Here is a 13,634-nt window from a genome sequence, read left to right as displayed (position 1 = left end):
CTTTCTTCGGAAAAACAAAAGCCAACCTTTTTCGCCCAAGTCGCGCATTAATTTGGAGAAAATTGTTAAAGTGTACAGCGGAAACAGGAAAACGAAAAATTAAAATTAAAATAAATATGCAAAATTATCAACGTGCCAGAGAAGAAGAGAAAGATTAAATAACAAAAAGCAGCTAAAAAAAAAAGAAATAATCTAGGGCCGCGCCACTTGCCAACAGTTAGACAGGGCCATAAGCTAGGTGTCCAGCCGGCCAGACCAAACAGCGACCAAAGTGGATTATTCAACCAATAACGGACCATGGGAGAAAAACCCTGCTGCGGTTGCGACCTCATCAGCAGGAGGCGGAAGTGCTGGCAACAACACAGGAAACACCGGAAACGCAAATCAAAGTCATAGCACCACAGTAACTACTAACAGCAGCACTAGCAATGCTCTTCCGACCGGAAGTGGTGCAGGTGGTGGAGTCTCCACTGCCGCGGCTCCCTCAGCACAATCGACGCTGAAAAGCACACATCACCAACTAATGCAACAACTGCAGCAACAGCATCAACATCAGCACCATCAACGTCAATTGCAGCATCAACACAGCATTGCAGCTGTGGGAGTGGGCGGTGTTGGTGGCCATTCACATTCCCATTCGCATGCTCCGCGTCAACTAACCCATCAACATTCACACCCACCCCTACAGCATTCGAATGTTGTGGGTGGGGGTGTTGCCAACATTGTGCTTCCTTCGACCACCACCACTACGGCTGCTGTGGCCAACAACACGGTCCAACAGCAGCAGCAACAACAACAACAACAACAACAGCTTCATCACCACACACATCAGCAACATGCAGTGCATCAACATCAACATCAACACCAGCATCAGCATCAACACCATCATCACCCACCGCTACAACATCACGTGTCGCTGAATCTCAGTAGCAGCGGCGGTGTTGTCAACATGACCTCTTCCAGTGGCCTGGTTGGCTCTTCCTCGGCAACGTTGCATCGATGTCAAGCCTCGAATGCCAATACAACATCAGCAGCATCATCTACGGTGGCAGCGATTACTTTGCCCCCCTCTGTTAAAGTTACTACGGCTCATCATCATCATGGGCGGCATCATTTGACTCCTCAGCATAGGTCATTGTCGCAACAGCATGCAGTGGCCACGCTGCGTCGCCGCACTTTGAGTCATGTGCCACGTTCCTACTCAGCCTCGGCAGCCACCTCGTCGGCCAACTCCACGGGTGGCAGTGGCGCTCAGGTGTCAACAGGTGGCGGTGGTGGTGGTGGTCTAACAAAAGCTCTCATATCGGCTAAAAATGAGTTAATAGGAAACAATAGTGGTGGCGGCGGAGGCGCAACAAGTGCTGGCAGTAGCAGTGGTGGTGGTGTTGGTGATCGCTCACGATGTCGGTCACCAATGATGTTGTGCCATTCGCACAGTGATGGTGAATTTCCTATGTATAAAGGTAAGTGGGGATTGCATAAAGATTTCCTATTTTTGAAAAACTTGTACTTGGATATTTTGGTGATTTTTTTTAAAGGAGATTTTATAAAAAAATTTATTATTTTGTAAAAATTTACTCAAAATTTGGTGTTTTGATCAACTTTATTAAAATTCCATTTTTTTGGAGGAATTTTGCTTAAATTCCTTTTTAAGGGAAATTTTGTGACAAAATTTCTGATTTATAGAAATTTCAGTACTATTCAGGTTTAAGCTCGATGATAAGGGGCCTCCTTTTCATAGCCTAGTCCGAACGGCGTGCCGCAGTGCGACACCTCTTTGGAGAGAAGTTTTACATCTCATAGTACCCCACAAATGTTGCCAGCATTAGGAGGAGAAAACCACCGCTGAAAATTTTTTCTGATGGTCTCGCCAGGATTCGAACCCAGGCGTTCAGCTTCCCACTTAACAATGAGTGCACTTCGATTCAAGTTAAAGCTCAATGATAAGGGACTTCCTCTTTACTGCCGAGTCCGAACGACGTTAGAACTGGCAAACTATCGATAATCGCAACATTCGATATTTTCGATAGTTTTGATAATAGATATCGATAGTATCGATACTATCGTTAATTTCCAATCACCTATATTTCAAACGAAAATGAGTAAAAATCGGGAGATCGATTTATATACACGCAATACCAATACACAGACCAAAAATAGCCAAGGTTAATAAAGTCAGTTGGAAGTCATCAGAGAAATCAATGTACAAAATGTTAGTCTAACCGGATGAAAATAGCGCCCTCTATAGGAGCAATGTACAATATTTTAAAGGATCCATTCAGTGTCGGAATGCTTTTTATACCCTCCACCATAGGATGGGGGTATACTTATTTCGTCATTCTGTTTATAACACCTCGAAATATGCGTCTGAGACCCCATAAAGTTTATATATTCTTGATCGTCATTTCATTTTAAGTCGATCTGGTCTGTCCGTCCGTCTGTCCGTCCGTCTGTCTGTCGAAAACACGCTAACTTTCGAAGGAGTTAAGCTAGCCGCTTGAAATTTTGAACAAATACTCTTTATTAGTGTAGGTCGGTTGGGATTGTTAATGGGCCAAATCGGTCCATGTTTTGATACAGCTGCCATATAAACCGATCTTGGGTCTTGACTCCTTGAGCCTCTAGAGAGCGCAATTCTCGTCCGATTTGACTGAAATTTGGCACCTGGCGTATCACTTCCAACAACTTCGCTAAGTATGGTTCAAATCGGTCCATGTTTTGATATAACTGCCATATAAACCCACCTTTGGTCTTGACTTCATCAGCATCTAGAGGGCGCAATTCTCGTCCGATTTGACTGAAATTTTGCGCGAAGTGTTTAGGTATCACTTCCAACAACTGTGGTATGTATGATTCAAATCGGTTCATAATCTGGTATAGCTGTAATGTAAGCCGATCTTGGATCTTGACTTCTTGAGCCAATAGAGGGAGAAATTCTCATCCGATGTAGCTAAAATTTTGCATGAGGTGTTTTGTAATGACTTCCAATAACTGTGCTAAGTATGGTGCAAATCGATACATAAGCTGATATAGCTGCCATATAAACCGATCTGGGATGTTGACTTCTTGAGCCTCTAGAGGGCGCAATTCTCATCCGATTTAGGGAAAATTTGCATTTGCATAACGCTTCACTAACAGTATAACAATATAAATGCCTTTATCTGAATCCAATATGATCTTTATTGGTCTATGAATTCGCTCGGAGTTTTGGCCATTCGTACAAGTCTTTATTTCAGCCCGATATTGTCATGATGTCCGATTTGAGGTATTTTCGTGATTGAGGTGGTCCCCTAGACACTTGGTTTTGAAAAAAAAAAATTCAAGCATCCTGCTCTTCTCTCAAATACCATTTATTAAAACCCCATATTTCCATTGGATTAAGGGGAGTTAATGGGATGAAGCGTCCTTGAACAATTTGGGGGTGGTTTGTGAAAGGGGCTGTGCCCCAAATACATGGTCCCACATTTGTATATTAGATTCCTATTCTACTTCAAATACCTTTACTTGAGCCACATATTGCGATGGTCAGTAAATAATAGCTGTTTGTGGGGTGTTTTGGGGAAGGGGTAGACCCGCAGAAAATCGATCTCGCAAGTGGGTATCAATTTCATGGTCTTCTCCCCAATACCTTTCATTTGAGTCCCACATTGACGTGGTCGGTTTTTTTTGGGGAGTGGGGAGGTCCACCAATCACTTAGCCCTGAAAATATAGCAGCATCGTGCTCTACTGCCAAATATCATTTATTTGAACCCCATATTGGCATTGGCCTCAAAATTGGATATCAATTTCGTCGTTTCGTCAAATACCTGTATTTTAAACCCCTTTTTGCAAAAATCAGCAAATATGTCCGGTTTGAGGTATGGGCCCTAAAAACAATCAATGTCGAGATCCACACCCAAATTGTCATGGTGAGCTAATACGTCCTATTTGGGGTTATTATGGGGGTGGGAGTCCCTTAGGCAGTTGGTCCCGAATTTTGATGTCAGATTCATGGTCTACTTCCAAATACCCTTCATTTGAGCCCCATATTTCCATAGTCGGCAAACATGATCGGTTAGGGGGGTGTTTTGGGGGATGGGGCGGTCGTTCAGTGACATGGCCCTGAAAATTTATATCCGATTCGTGTTATACTCTAAAATACTTCTTATTTGAGCCTCATATTGCAATGGTCAGCGAATACTTCCTAGTTGGGTGCTGTTATGGGGATGGGTTGGCCCCATAGACACTTTTCCCGAATATTGATATCAGATTCGTGCTTTACTTCCAAAGACCTTTCATTTGAGCCCCATATTGCCATGGTCAGTTAATAAGTCCTCTTTGGGGGGTGTTTTGGGGAAGCGGTGGATCCCCAGAAACGTGGTCCCACATTTGGATATCAGATTCGTATTCTACTCGCAAATACCTTTCATTTGAGTCCCATATTGCCATGGTCGGTAAATATGTCCGATTTAGGGGTGTTTTGGGGCTTGGGGTGGTCCTCCTAGCACTTGGTCTGACATTTGGATATCAGATTTGTATTCTACTCGCAAATACCTTTCATTTGAGTCCCATATTGCCATGGTCGGTAAATATGTCCGATTTAGGGGTGTTTTGGGGCTTGGGGTGGTCGCCCAAACACTTGGTCCGACAATTGGATATTAGATACGTTTTCTTATCCTCAATACCTTTCATTTAAGTCCCATATTGTCGTGATTGGTCTAAATATATGTTTGGTAGGTTTTGAGGTGGGGCGGCCCCCCTAGGTACCCATTCCGAAATTTGGAAACCAAAAGTTTTGTTTGTAGGTAACTTTAAGAAAGCACACAAAATTTCGCTTAAATCGCACCACCCATCTCCGAGATCTGGCGTTTCTGAAAATTTGGGTAAGGGGGAGGGTCCGCTCCCCCTTCAGATATCAAAAAATGTAGTACCCTATTTTCACCACGGGATCATTATGCACCATCGTTTCTAAGTCTATAAGGAACACACAAACAAACAAACCTACAAACAAACACAATTTGACTTTTTTTATATAAGATTTGGTGAAAAATTTATATATAAAATTTTTTTTTCAAAATTTCTTATTTTTATGAAATTTTGTCAAAGTAATTATTTTTTTAGGAAATTTTGTTAACGTTTTTTATTTATAGAAAACTTTTTCAAAATTTCTTATCTGTAGAAGATATTTTCAAAATTTCTTATATAAGGATATTTTGTTAAAATTTTTTATTTATAAAAATTTTTTTGTAAATTTTTGTTATTTATAGGATTTTTTTTTCTCAACGATTTATTTAAAGAAAGTTTCTTCATAATGTCTCATAAGAAATTTTTTATCGAAGTTTCCAAATAATAATGAATATTTCTGACATTTTGTATGATTTGAATCTCTTCAAACCCCTTGGGGCTATCAGCACTTTAAATCCACCCCTGCTGAGCATAACACGGTTCTATCATATTTGTGTAGTGAAAAATTAGCGTTACTAACTACTCATGCAGCTGAAAAGGATTTATGGATGACGGGCAGTTTTGTGAATTTTAAATCATAGTGTCATCATTTATCATTCACAAAATGAGGAGATGAACCAACTGAAAATGCACGTAGTACCTCTCTCCCTCACATAATGAACTGCAAATTAAAAACTACAATAATCGTTGACATTTACCAGCCACCTCCTGTGCAACCACTTTGTGCGAGGCAGCGAATTTAATGGCAATTAATCACTTCAGATTTTAGAAAGAGCAGAAAATAGTGGCAAAGCACTTCACTCACTTGCAATTGCATAAACACTCGTCCAACGCTTTCTACACCCACCTATCCTCTATGCTCTTCTATCTCTCCATCATTCTCACTTAAACTATGGCAATGTAGGAGAGGTCCATTCAGGATAATCCAAACAAGTGTAGAATTATTAAATTTTGTAGCTTTAGTCCTTCAACTTTAATTGGAAATACCAAAGAAGTGTCAGTGGACACAGTGCAAACGGTCACAAGTATACTCTGTGTATTGCATTGTAGGTTGTGTGGGCGTTAAGTTAAAGTGTGGGCGTTAAACTCAACATAAAACAGCATTAATGTGAATTAAATTAACTCGGAGCAAAACAATATAAAAGGCCACAGCTGTGTGAAACACACACACACTAACAGATAGACATCTATACTCACCTCTCACACTTTTATGCGTTATGGGATTTCCGCTTATGCCCTTAGTGAGAGTGATGTCAATATATTTGTGGGTTATAGTTTTTGTCCTTGTTGTCTGACTATACCCAAGAGTATTGAGAAGGCAAGGCAAAGGGTATCACCTTTACCATAGCCAATTTGGTTCTCCTTAAAGTCTTCTATTACGGTTTTAGATAAGAATCGATGGCTTATAATGACTCTCATTCATTTGCTGCAAATTTCATCAAGATTTTGTCCTAAATCCTTATAAGGATTGTTGAACTTAACTTTTATGTCTCGGCTTAGCATTCAAAGTTAATTGATTTTTATACCCACCACCGTAGGATAGGGGGTATATTCATTTAGTCATTCCGTTTGTAACACATCGAAATATCAATTTCCGACCCTACGAAGTATATATATTTCGGATTGTCGTAAAATTCTAAGACGATTTAACGAAGTCCGTGTGTCTGTCCGTCTATCCGTCCGTCTGTCGGTCCGTCTATCCGTCCGTCCGTCTGTCTATCCGTCCGTCTGTTGTAATCACTCTAGGACCTTAAAAAATTGAGATATTGAGCTGAAATCTGGCACAGATACATCTTTTTGATGCACGCTGGTTAAGTTCTTCAACGGGCCAAATCGGACCATATTTGGATATAGCTGAGACCGATGTTCCGATAAAGGGTCTAATGCCCATAAAAACTTTATTTTTCATCCGATTTTGCTGAAATTTAAAACAGTAGTTAGTTTAAGGCTTCCCGACAACTGACCCAAATATGGTTCAGATCGGACTATATTTAGATATAGCTGACATATAGACCGATCTGCCGATAAAGGGTCTGAAGCCCATAAAAGCTTTATTTGTTACCGGATTTCGCTGAAATTTGGTATAGTGCGCAGTTTTAAGCCTCTCAACATCCGACCCAAATATGGTACGGATCGGACTATATTTAGATATAGCTGTCATATAGACCGATCTCCCGATAAAGGGTCTAAAGGCCATAACAGCTTTATTTTTTAACCGATTTCCCTGAAATTTTAAACAGTGAGTAGGTTAAGACCTCCCAACATCCGACCTAAATATGATTCAGATCGGACTATATTAAGATATAGCTGCCATATAGACCGATCTGCCGATAAGGGGACTGAAGCCCATAAAAGCTTTATTTATTACCCGATTTTGCTGAAATTTAAAACAGTGAGTTATTTTAAGCCTCCCGACCTCTGACTTAAATATGGTTTAGATTGGACTATATTTAGATATAGCTGCCATATAGACCGATCTGCCGATAAGGGGACTGAAGCCTATAAAAGCTTTATTTTGTAACCGATTTCGCTGAAATTTGCAACAGTGAGTTACTTTAAGCCTCCCGACATCTAACCTTAGTATGGTTCAGATCGAACTATATTTAGATATAGCTACCATATAGACCGTTCTCCCGATAAAGGGTCTGAAGCCCATTAAAGCTTTATTTTTAACGTATTTCGCTTAAATTTTAAACAATGAGTAGCTTTAGGCCACCCAACATGGGACTCAAATATGGTTTGTATCGGACAATATTTAGGTATAGCTTCCATACAGAGCGATCTGCCGATAAAGGGTCTGAAGCCCATAAAAGCTCTATTTATTACCCGATTTCGTTGAAATTTGAAATAGTGGGTAGTTTTAGGTCACCCGCCATCTTCGCCCTAACAGGCAAAAAACTTAAAAAAGTGAAAAATTCGACAGAGCCCGGCCAGGATTCGAACCTGGGAACAAGGAGCAACATCCGTTGTCTTAGCATTCGAAGCCATCAATGCAACTTCCAACAAATGCACAAAATCATGTGTAGTACGGAAGAAGTATATTTTGTCACAGGAAGTACGACTGTCATTACACAAAAATAAATGCATTGGGAAAAGTACAGCTAATAGACAGGGTTGGCGAGTGTGGTTAATGTGGTAATTCTATCATAGCTGCGTTTTCGCTATTAATGCATTTCAGATACAACATACCAACGCACAGCCCTTGAAGCCATCACATCTAATATGGTTGAAAAGTCTTCTAACCAAAGGCGAAACGCATCCCATAGTGGTTGGTGTGTGTTGCTATCTTTGGCTTTCCTTTTCCATTTGCATCTCCGATCATTGAGCTCGTCTCGAAAGAGAAACAAACAAAAATTAAATTATTTTTCTCAAAATTTCTTATTGTTTAAAGTTAATAAAGGGCTTGCTTTCTGCGATACACCCTAATATTGACTTGTGGTAGTGGAACTTAACTAATCTAATAAAAGCATATGGCGCCTTATTGCTAATAGAGTTTTGTTTAAGTTTTTCTTACCGCTTGCTACAGTTTCTGCAGCCAACGTATGTGCCAAGTTGAAATGGAATGAAACTTTAAGGTGCTAATAGTAAAGTTGAGCATGTAGATTAACATTGGGAAAGAACAATTTCGAGTTGGAGTTTGTTTGTAAAACTTAAGACACTTTATGATATCTTATGTTTAAACTTTGGCAGAATAAAACCAGTAAGGAAAGGCAAAAGTCGGGCGGAGCTGACTATATAATACCCTACACCTACCCTACAATTATAAATTCGGAGCTATATCTATCTAAATGAGAGCTATATCTAAATCTGAACCGACTATTAAACAGATCGTTTGAAAATTGTTGTTACTACGACAATATAAGTTCAAATCTGGCGATAAATATGTATGGGAGCTATATCCAAATCTGAACCGATTTTGATAAAATCTCACACATATGTTAAGATCAGTAACAAAACAATGCATGTCAAATTTTGTGCAGATCGGTTGAAAATTGTAGCTACTACGGCCATTTCAGTGCAAATCGGGCGATACATATATATGGCAGCTATATCTAAATCTGAACCGATTTTGATGAAATCTTGCAGATATGTTAAGATCTCACACATATGTTAAGATCAGTAACAAAACAATCCATACCAAATTTTGTGCAGATCGGTTGAAAATTGTCCTTCCTACGGCAATTTAAGTGCAAATCGGGCGATACATATATATGGGAGCTATATCTAACTCTGAACCGATTTTTACCAAAATCAATAGCGTTTGTCCTTGGGCCAAGAAAGTGATATGTGCGAAATTTGGTGATGATTGGACAACAAATATGACCTGCACTTTGATTACAAGAATACATGGACTCACAGACGGACAGACGGACATGGCTAAATCGAATCTGAAAGTGATTCTGAGTCGATCGGTATACTTATCAATGGGTCTAGCTTCTCTCCATCTTAGCGTTGCAAACCAATGCACAAATCTATGATACAATCTATATCGGATCCAAAATTTTTTCAGTCCAACAACAGGACCTTACTGGATCAACGTTATTCTATATTTCGGAGTACGATTAGAACTCTATGATTATTTCGATTCTAGAAAATTATGTTTCACTTATACGGAACAACATTTTGCAAATGTTGCCTAACACCTTTCAAAGTGTTGCACATATTAAATTTTCAATCGAACATGGCATATGCAAAGTTAAAAAGCAAAAAAAAAAATTAATTGCATATTTCTTAAAATGAAGAATATGCGTAATATTCAGTGTACGCCGCTATTTTGGTGTACCTATGAAATCTCCCGATTTGACTTTTTGAGCCCCTGTTATGACTTTCAACAAGTTTGCCAAGTATGGTCTAAATCGGTCTATAACCTGATATAGATCCAACTACTGAGCCTAATATTGTCCAAATCGATATATAACCTGATATAGCTCCCATATAAAACGATTTCCCGATTTGACTTCTTGAGGCCTTACAAACTGCATTTTATGTCCGAGTTGGCAGAAATTTTGCATGTGGTGTTCCGTTTTGACTTCCAACAGCTGTGCCAAATTTGGTAAGAATCGGTCTATAACCTGTAATAGCTCTCATATAAACCGATCTCCCGATTCGACTTCTTGAGTCCTTCAAAAATTGAGATATTGAGCTGAAATTTGGCACAGATACGTCTTTTAGATGCACGCTGGTTAAGTTCTTGAACGGGCCAAATCGGACCATATTTGGAGAGAGCTGCTATATAGACCGATTTCCGATAAAGGTTCCAATGCCCATTAAAACTTCATTTTTAATCCAATTTTTTTTGAAATTTTAAACAGTAAGTAGTAGTAGGCCTCCCAACATCTGACCCAAATATGGTCCAGGTCGGACTATATTTAGATATACAGGGTGGCTGATGAAAGCCGCTACCAAAAAAAAATGTAATAACTTTTTTTCTATTTAATAATAATAATTTAATAATTAATTTAATTAATTAATTAATTAATTTAATTAATAATAATTTAATAATTAATTTAATAATTTAATTTAACATGAATAAAAGAAAAATGTATTCCATACACCGAAAAAAAAATGTAGCAATATTCATCATTGTAGCAATATTCATCAGCCACCCTGTAGCTGCCATATAGAGCGATCTGCCAATAAAGGGTCTGAAGCCCATAAAAGCTTTATTTTTTATCCAAATTCGCTGAAATTTAAAACAGTGGGTTATTTTAAGTCTTCCGACATCTGACCCAAATATGGTCCAGATCGGACTATATTTAGATATAGCTGCCATATAGACCGATCTGCCAATAAAGGGTCTAATGCCCATAAAAGCTTTATTTTTTAACCGATTTCGATGAAATTTGAAACAATAAGTAGTTTTTGGCCACCCAACATCGGACCCAAATATGGTTCAGATCGGGCTATTTTTAGATATAGCTGCCATATAGACCGATCTGCCGATGAAGGGTCTGGAGCCCATAAAAGCTTTATTTATTAGCCGATTTCGCTGAAATTTGAAACGGTGAGTAGTTTTAGGCCTACCAACATCCGGCTCAAATATGATTCAGATCGAACTATATTTAGATATAGCTGCCATATAGACAGATCTGCCGGTAAAGGGTCTGAAGCCCATAAAAGCTTTTAAAAACCCAGCCCTAAACTTTATGCAAAATGTCAAGTTTGTGGGTCCAGCCAACCTAACACTACTCTTCTATATACATATATAAATTTATTATTATATTCAATGGAATTTAAATTCCATTTTATTTTTTGTATAGCAATTCTTTAAATGCCTTGGCGTGTGCTATTTCCAGCAATTCTACAACATTTCCTTTGATTTGTGGTGCTAATCTCCCCATTCCCATCAAAATAGTCCATGAATTTTCTTCAATTTATTTCAATTTAAAATTCTCCGCCTCTAATCGATCTCAGTGATTGCTGTATCGCCTTAAGATGTTTGATAGACAATTGTTTGCTCACCCTGGCAACTTAATTTCAAATGACCCACATTTGTCAAAGAGGGTCGTTAGGGGGGCTAGCCGATTGGTAGCAAAATATTTCGGAAATATTTGTTGTCTCTTGTTTGGGTTCAGTTGAGAGCAACATTGAACAACAAGCAGCCTAATGACTTTGTGGCTTTTCCAAGCGTGACCATCATTCGTATGTCACACAGTTCCATTAGGGTCTGCTCCAAAGGATCGCAAGGATTTGAATGCATAAAGAATGCCAGATTGACCGACCAAACGACCGGCTGACAGATGGATATCGATACACTTGTGCAACCATACCACTAAAGGAAGTAAAAACAAAGGCTTTGGACTAATGTTCGCACAGTCTTTGACGACTCAAACATGCCATAGACATTTCGAAGGTCTTGAATGCTGGTCTTGCTGTCACACACACGCACACACACTCTCCCATGTCACTTAGATTTGATCTGCCTGTAAGTGTGAGTATTGTTTTGCCTATCGGCCTTTGAGAATAACATAGAGCTTTGACATACTACCACAACAACAATGTGCTGTTGTTGTAAGGATGGTTGGTATTGACAACACCAAATGCCTTACCAACAAAGTAGCATGGTCATCAACATTATCGTCATCTGCACTCTTAAGCAGCAGTCTGTAATGCTAACAAGGCGAGGGTTTCTCCCGCGCCGTCACCATCGCCCATACAAACCACTTACCAGATGTCAACTGCCCGGCTGGTTGTTGGCAGCAGTGGTAAGGACTGGTGGTATTTTTATTGGTGTTGGTGGTGAAAGCAGCAATCATTGTTTAGATTTAAAGTAAAATTATAATTCAATCTAGGCGATAATGTCCTTTTCATGTTGTTCTCTTATTGTGAACATACCTATAGTACAGGCACACACACACACACACATTCATAATATTGTATGATGTGAGTCATAATAATATTGTACAGTGAATTCCATTATTATATCAATTTAATTTTAGTTTGAATTAGATTTTCTAAAACTTGATCAGTTTATTTACATTGCATAAATTCTTGCCTTAAGGAAATTTTTTCAAAAAATTTATGTTTATAGAAAATTATCTCAAGACGACTTATTTTTCCCAATCCAAATTCGGCACGGACACAGAGTGATCTAATAAGTATAAGCCACTGTTGAGTTTTGTATTTCAAATTCCAACAAAACCGGGTAATAATTGCGCCCTCTTGAGGCTCAAGAAGCCAAGATCCCCGATCGGTTTATATGGCAGCTATATCAGGTTATAGACCGATTTCAACCATACTCAGCACTGTTGTTGGATGTCATAATAAAATTCCTCATGCAAAATTTCATCCAAATCGGATAAGAATTGTACCCTCTAGTGGCTCAAGAAGTCAAAACCCGAGATCGGTTTATATGCCAGCTATATCAGGTTATGAACCGATTTGCGTCATACTTAACACAGTTGTTGGAAGTCATACCAAAACATCACATGCAAAATTTCAGTAAAATCGGATGAGAATTGCGCCCTCTAGAGGCTCAAGAAGTCAAGACCCCAGATCGGTTTATATGGCAGCTATACCAGATTATAAACAGATTTGTATCATACTTAACACAGTTGTTGGAAGTGACACCAAAACAGGACGTGCAAAATTTCAGTCATATCGGACGAGAATTGCGCCCTCTACAGGCTCAAGAAGTCAAGACCCAAGATCGGTTTATATGGCAGCTATATCAAAACATGGACCAATTTGAACCATACTTAACACAGTTGTTGGAAGTGACATCAAAACACGACGTGCAAAATTTCAGTCATATCGGACGAGAATCGCGCCCTCTAGAGGCTCAAGAAGTCAAGACCCAAGATCGGTTTATATGGCAGCTATATCAACACATAGATCAATTTGAACTATACTTAGCACAGTTGTTGGAAGTGACACCAAAACACGACGTGCAAAATTTCAGTCATATCGGAAGAGAATTGCGCCCTCTAGAGGTTCCAGAAGTCAAGACACAAGATCGGTTTATAAGGCAGCTATATCAAAACATGGGCTGATTTGGCCCATTTACAATTCCAACCGACCTACACTAATGAAAAGTATTTATGCAAAATTTCAAGAGGTTAGCTTTACTCCTTCGAAAGTTAGCGTGCTTTCGACAGACAGACGGACGGACATGGCTAGAACGACATAAAATGTCATGACGATCAAGAATATATTTATGGGGTCTTAGACGAACATTTCGAGGTGTTAC

The 13,634-nt window shown here is 39.2% G+C and overlaps 1 protein-coding gene across 3 annotated transcripts in view; it reads left to right on the top strand.

The window, feature by feature from the left end:
• The first annotated feature begins 255 nt into the window (after positions 1 to 255).
• Positions 256 to 13,634, top strand: part of LOC106085248 (phosphatase and actin regulator 1) — a 784,344-nt gene continuing 770,965 nt past the window's right edge. For 2 of the 3 annotated variants that reach the window (XM_059360063.1, XM_059360060.1), the window contains exon 1: positions 509 to 1,463. In XM_059360063.1, coding sequence (XP_059216046.1) covers positions 524 to 1,463 — 940 coding nt within the window. In that variant the 5' untranslated portion in view covers positions 509 to 523. Of the gene's footprint in view, positions 1,464 to 13,634 lie in introns of all 3 variants that reach the window. The other variant, XM_059360062.1, reaches the window with a different exon arrangement.

This window comes from Stomoxys calcitrans, chromosome 1 (genome assembly GCF_963082655.1).
Source record: "Stomoxys calcitrans chromosome 1, idStoCalc2.1, whole genome shotgun sequence".
Taxonomy (NCBI): Eukaryota; Metazoa; Arthropoda; class Insecta; order Diptera; family Muscidae; genus Stomoxys; species Stomoxys calcitrans.
The sequence above is the reverse complement of the archived record's forward strand: the minus strand, read 5'-3'. Positions and strand labels throughout refer to the sequence as shown.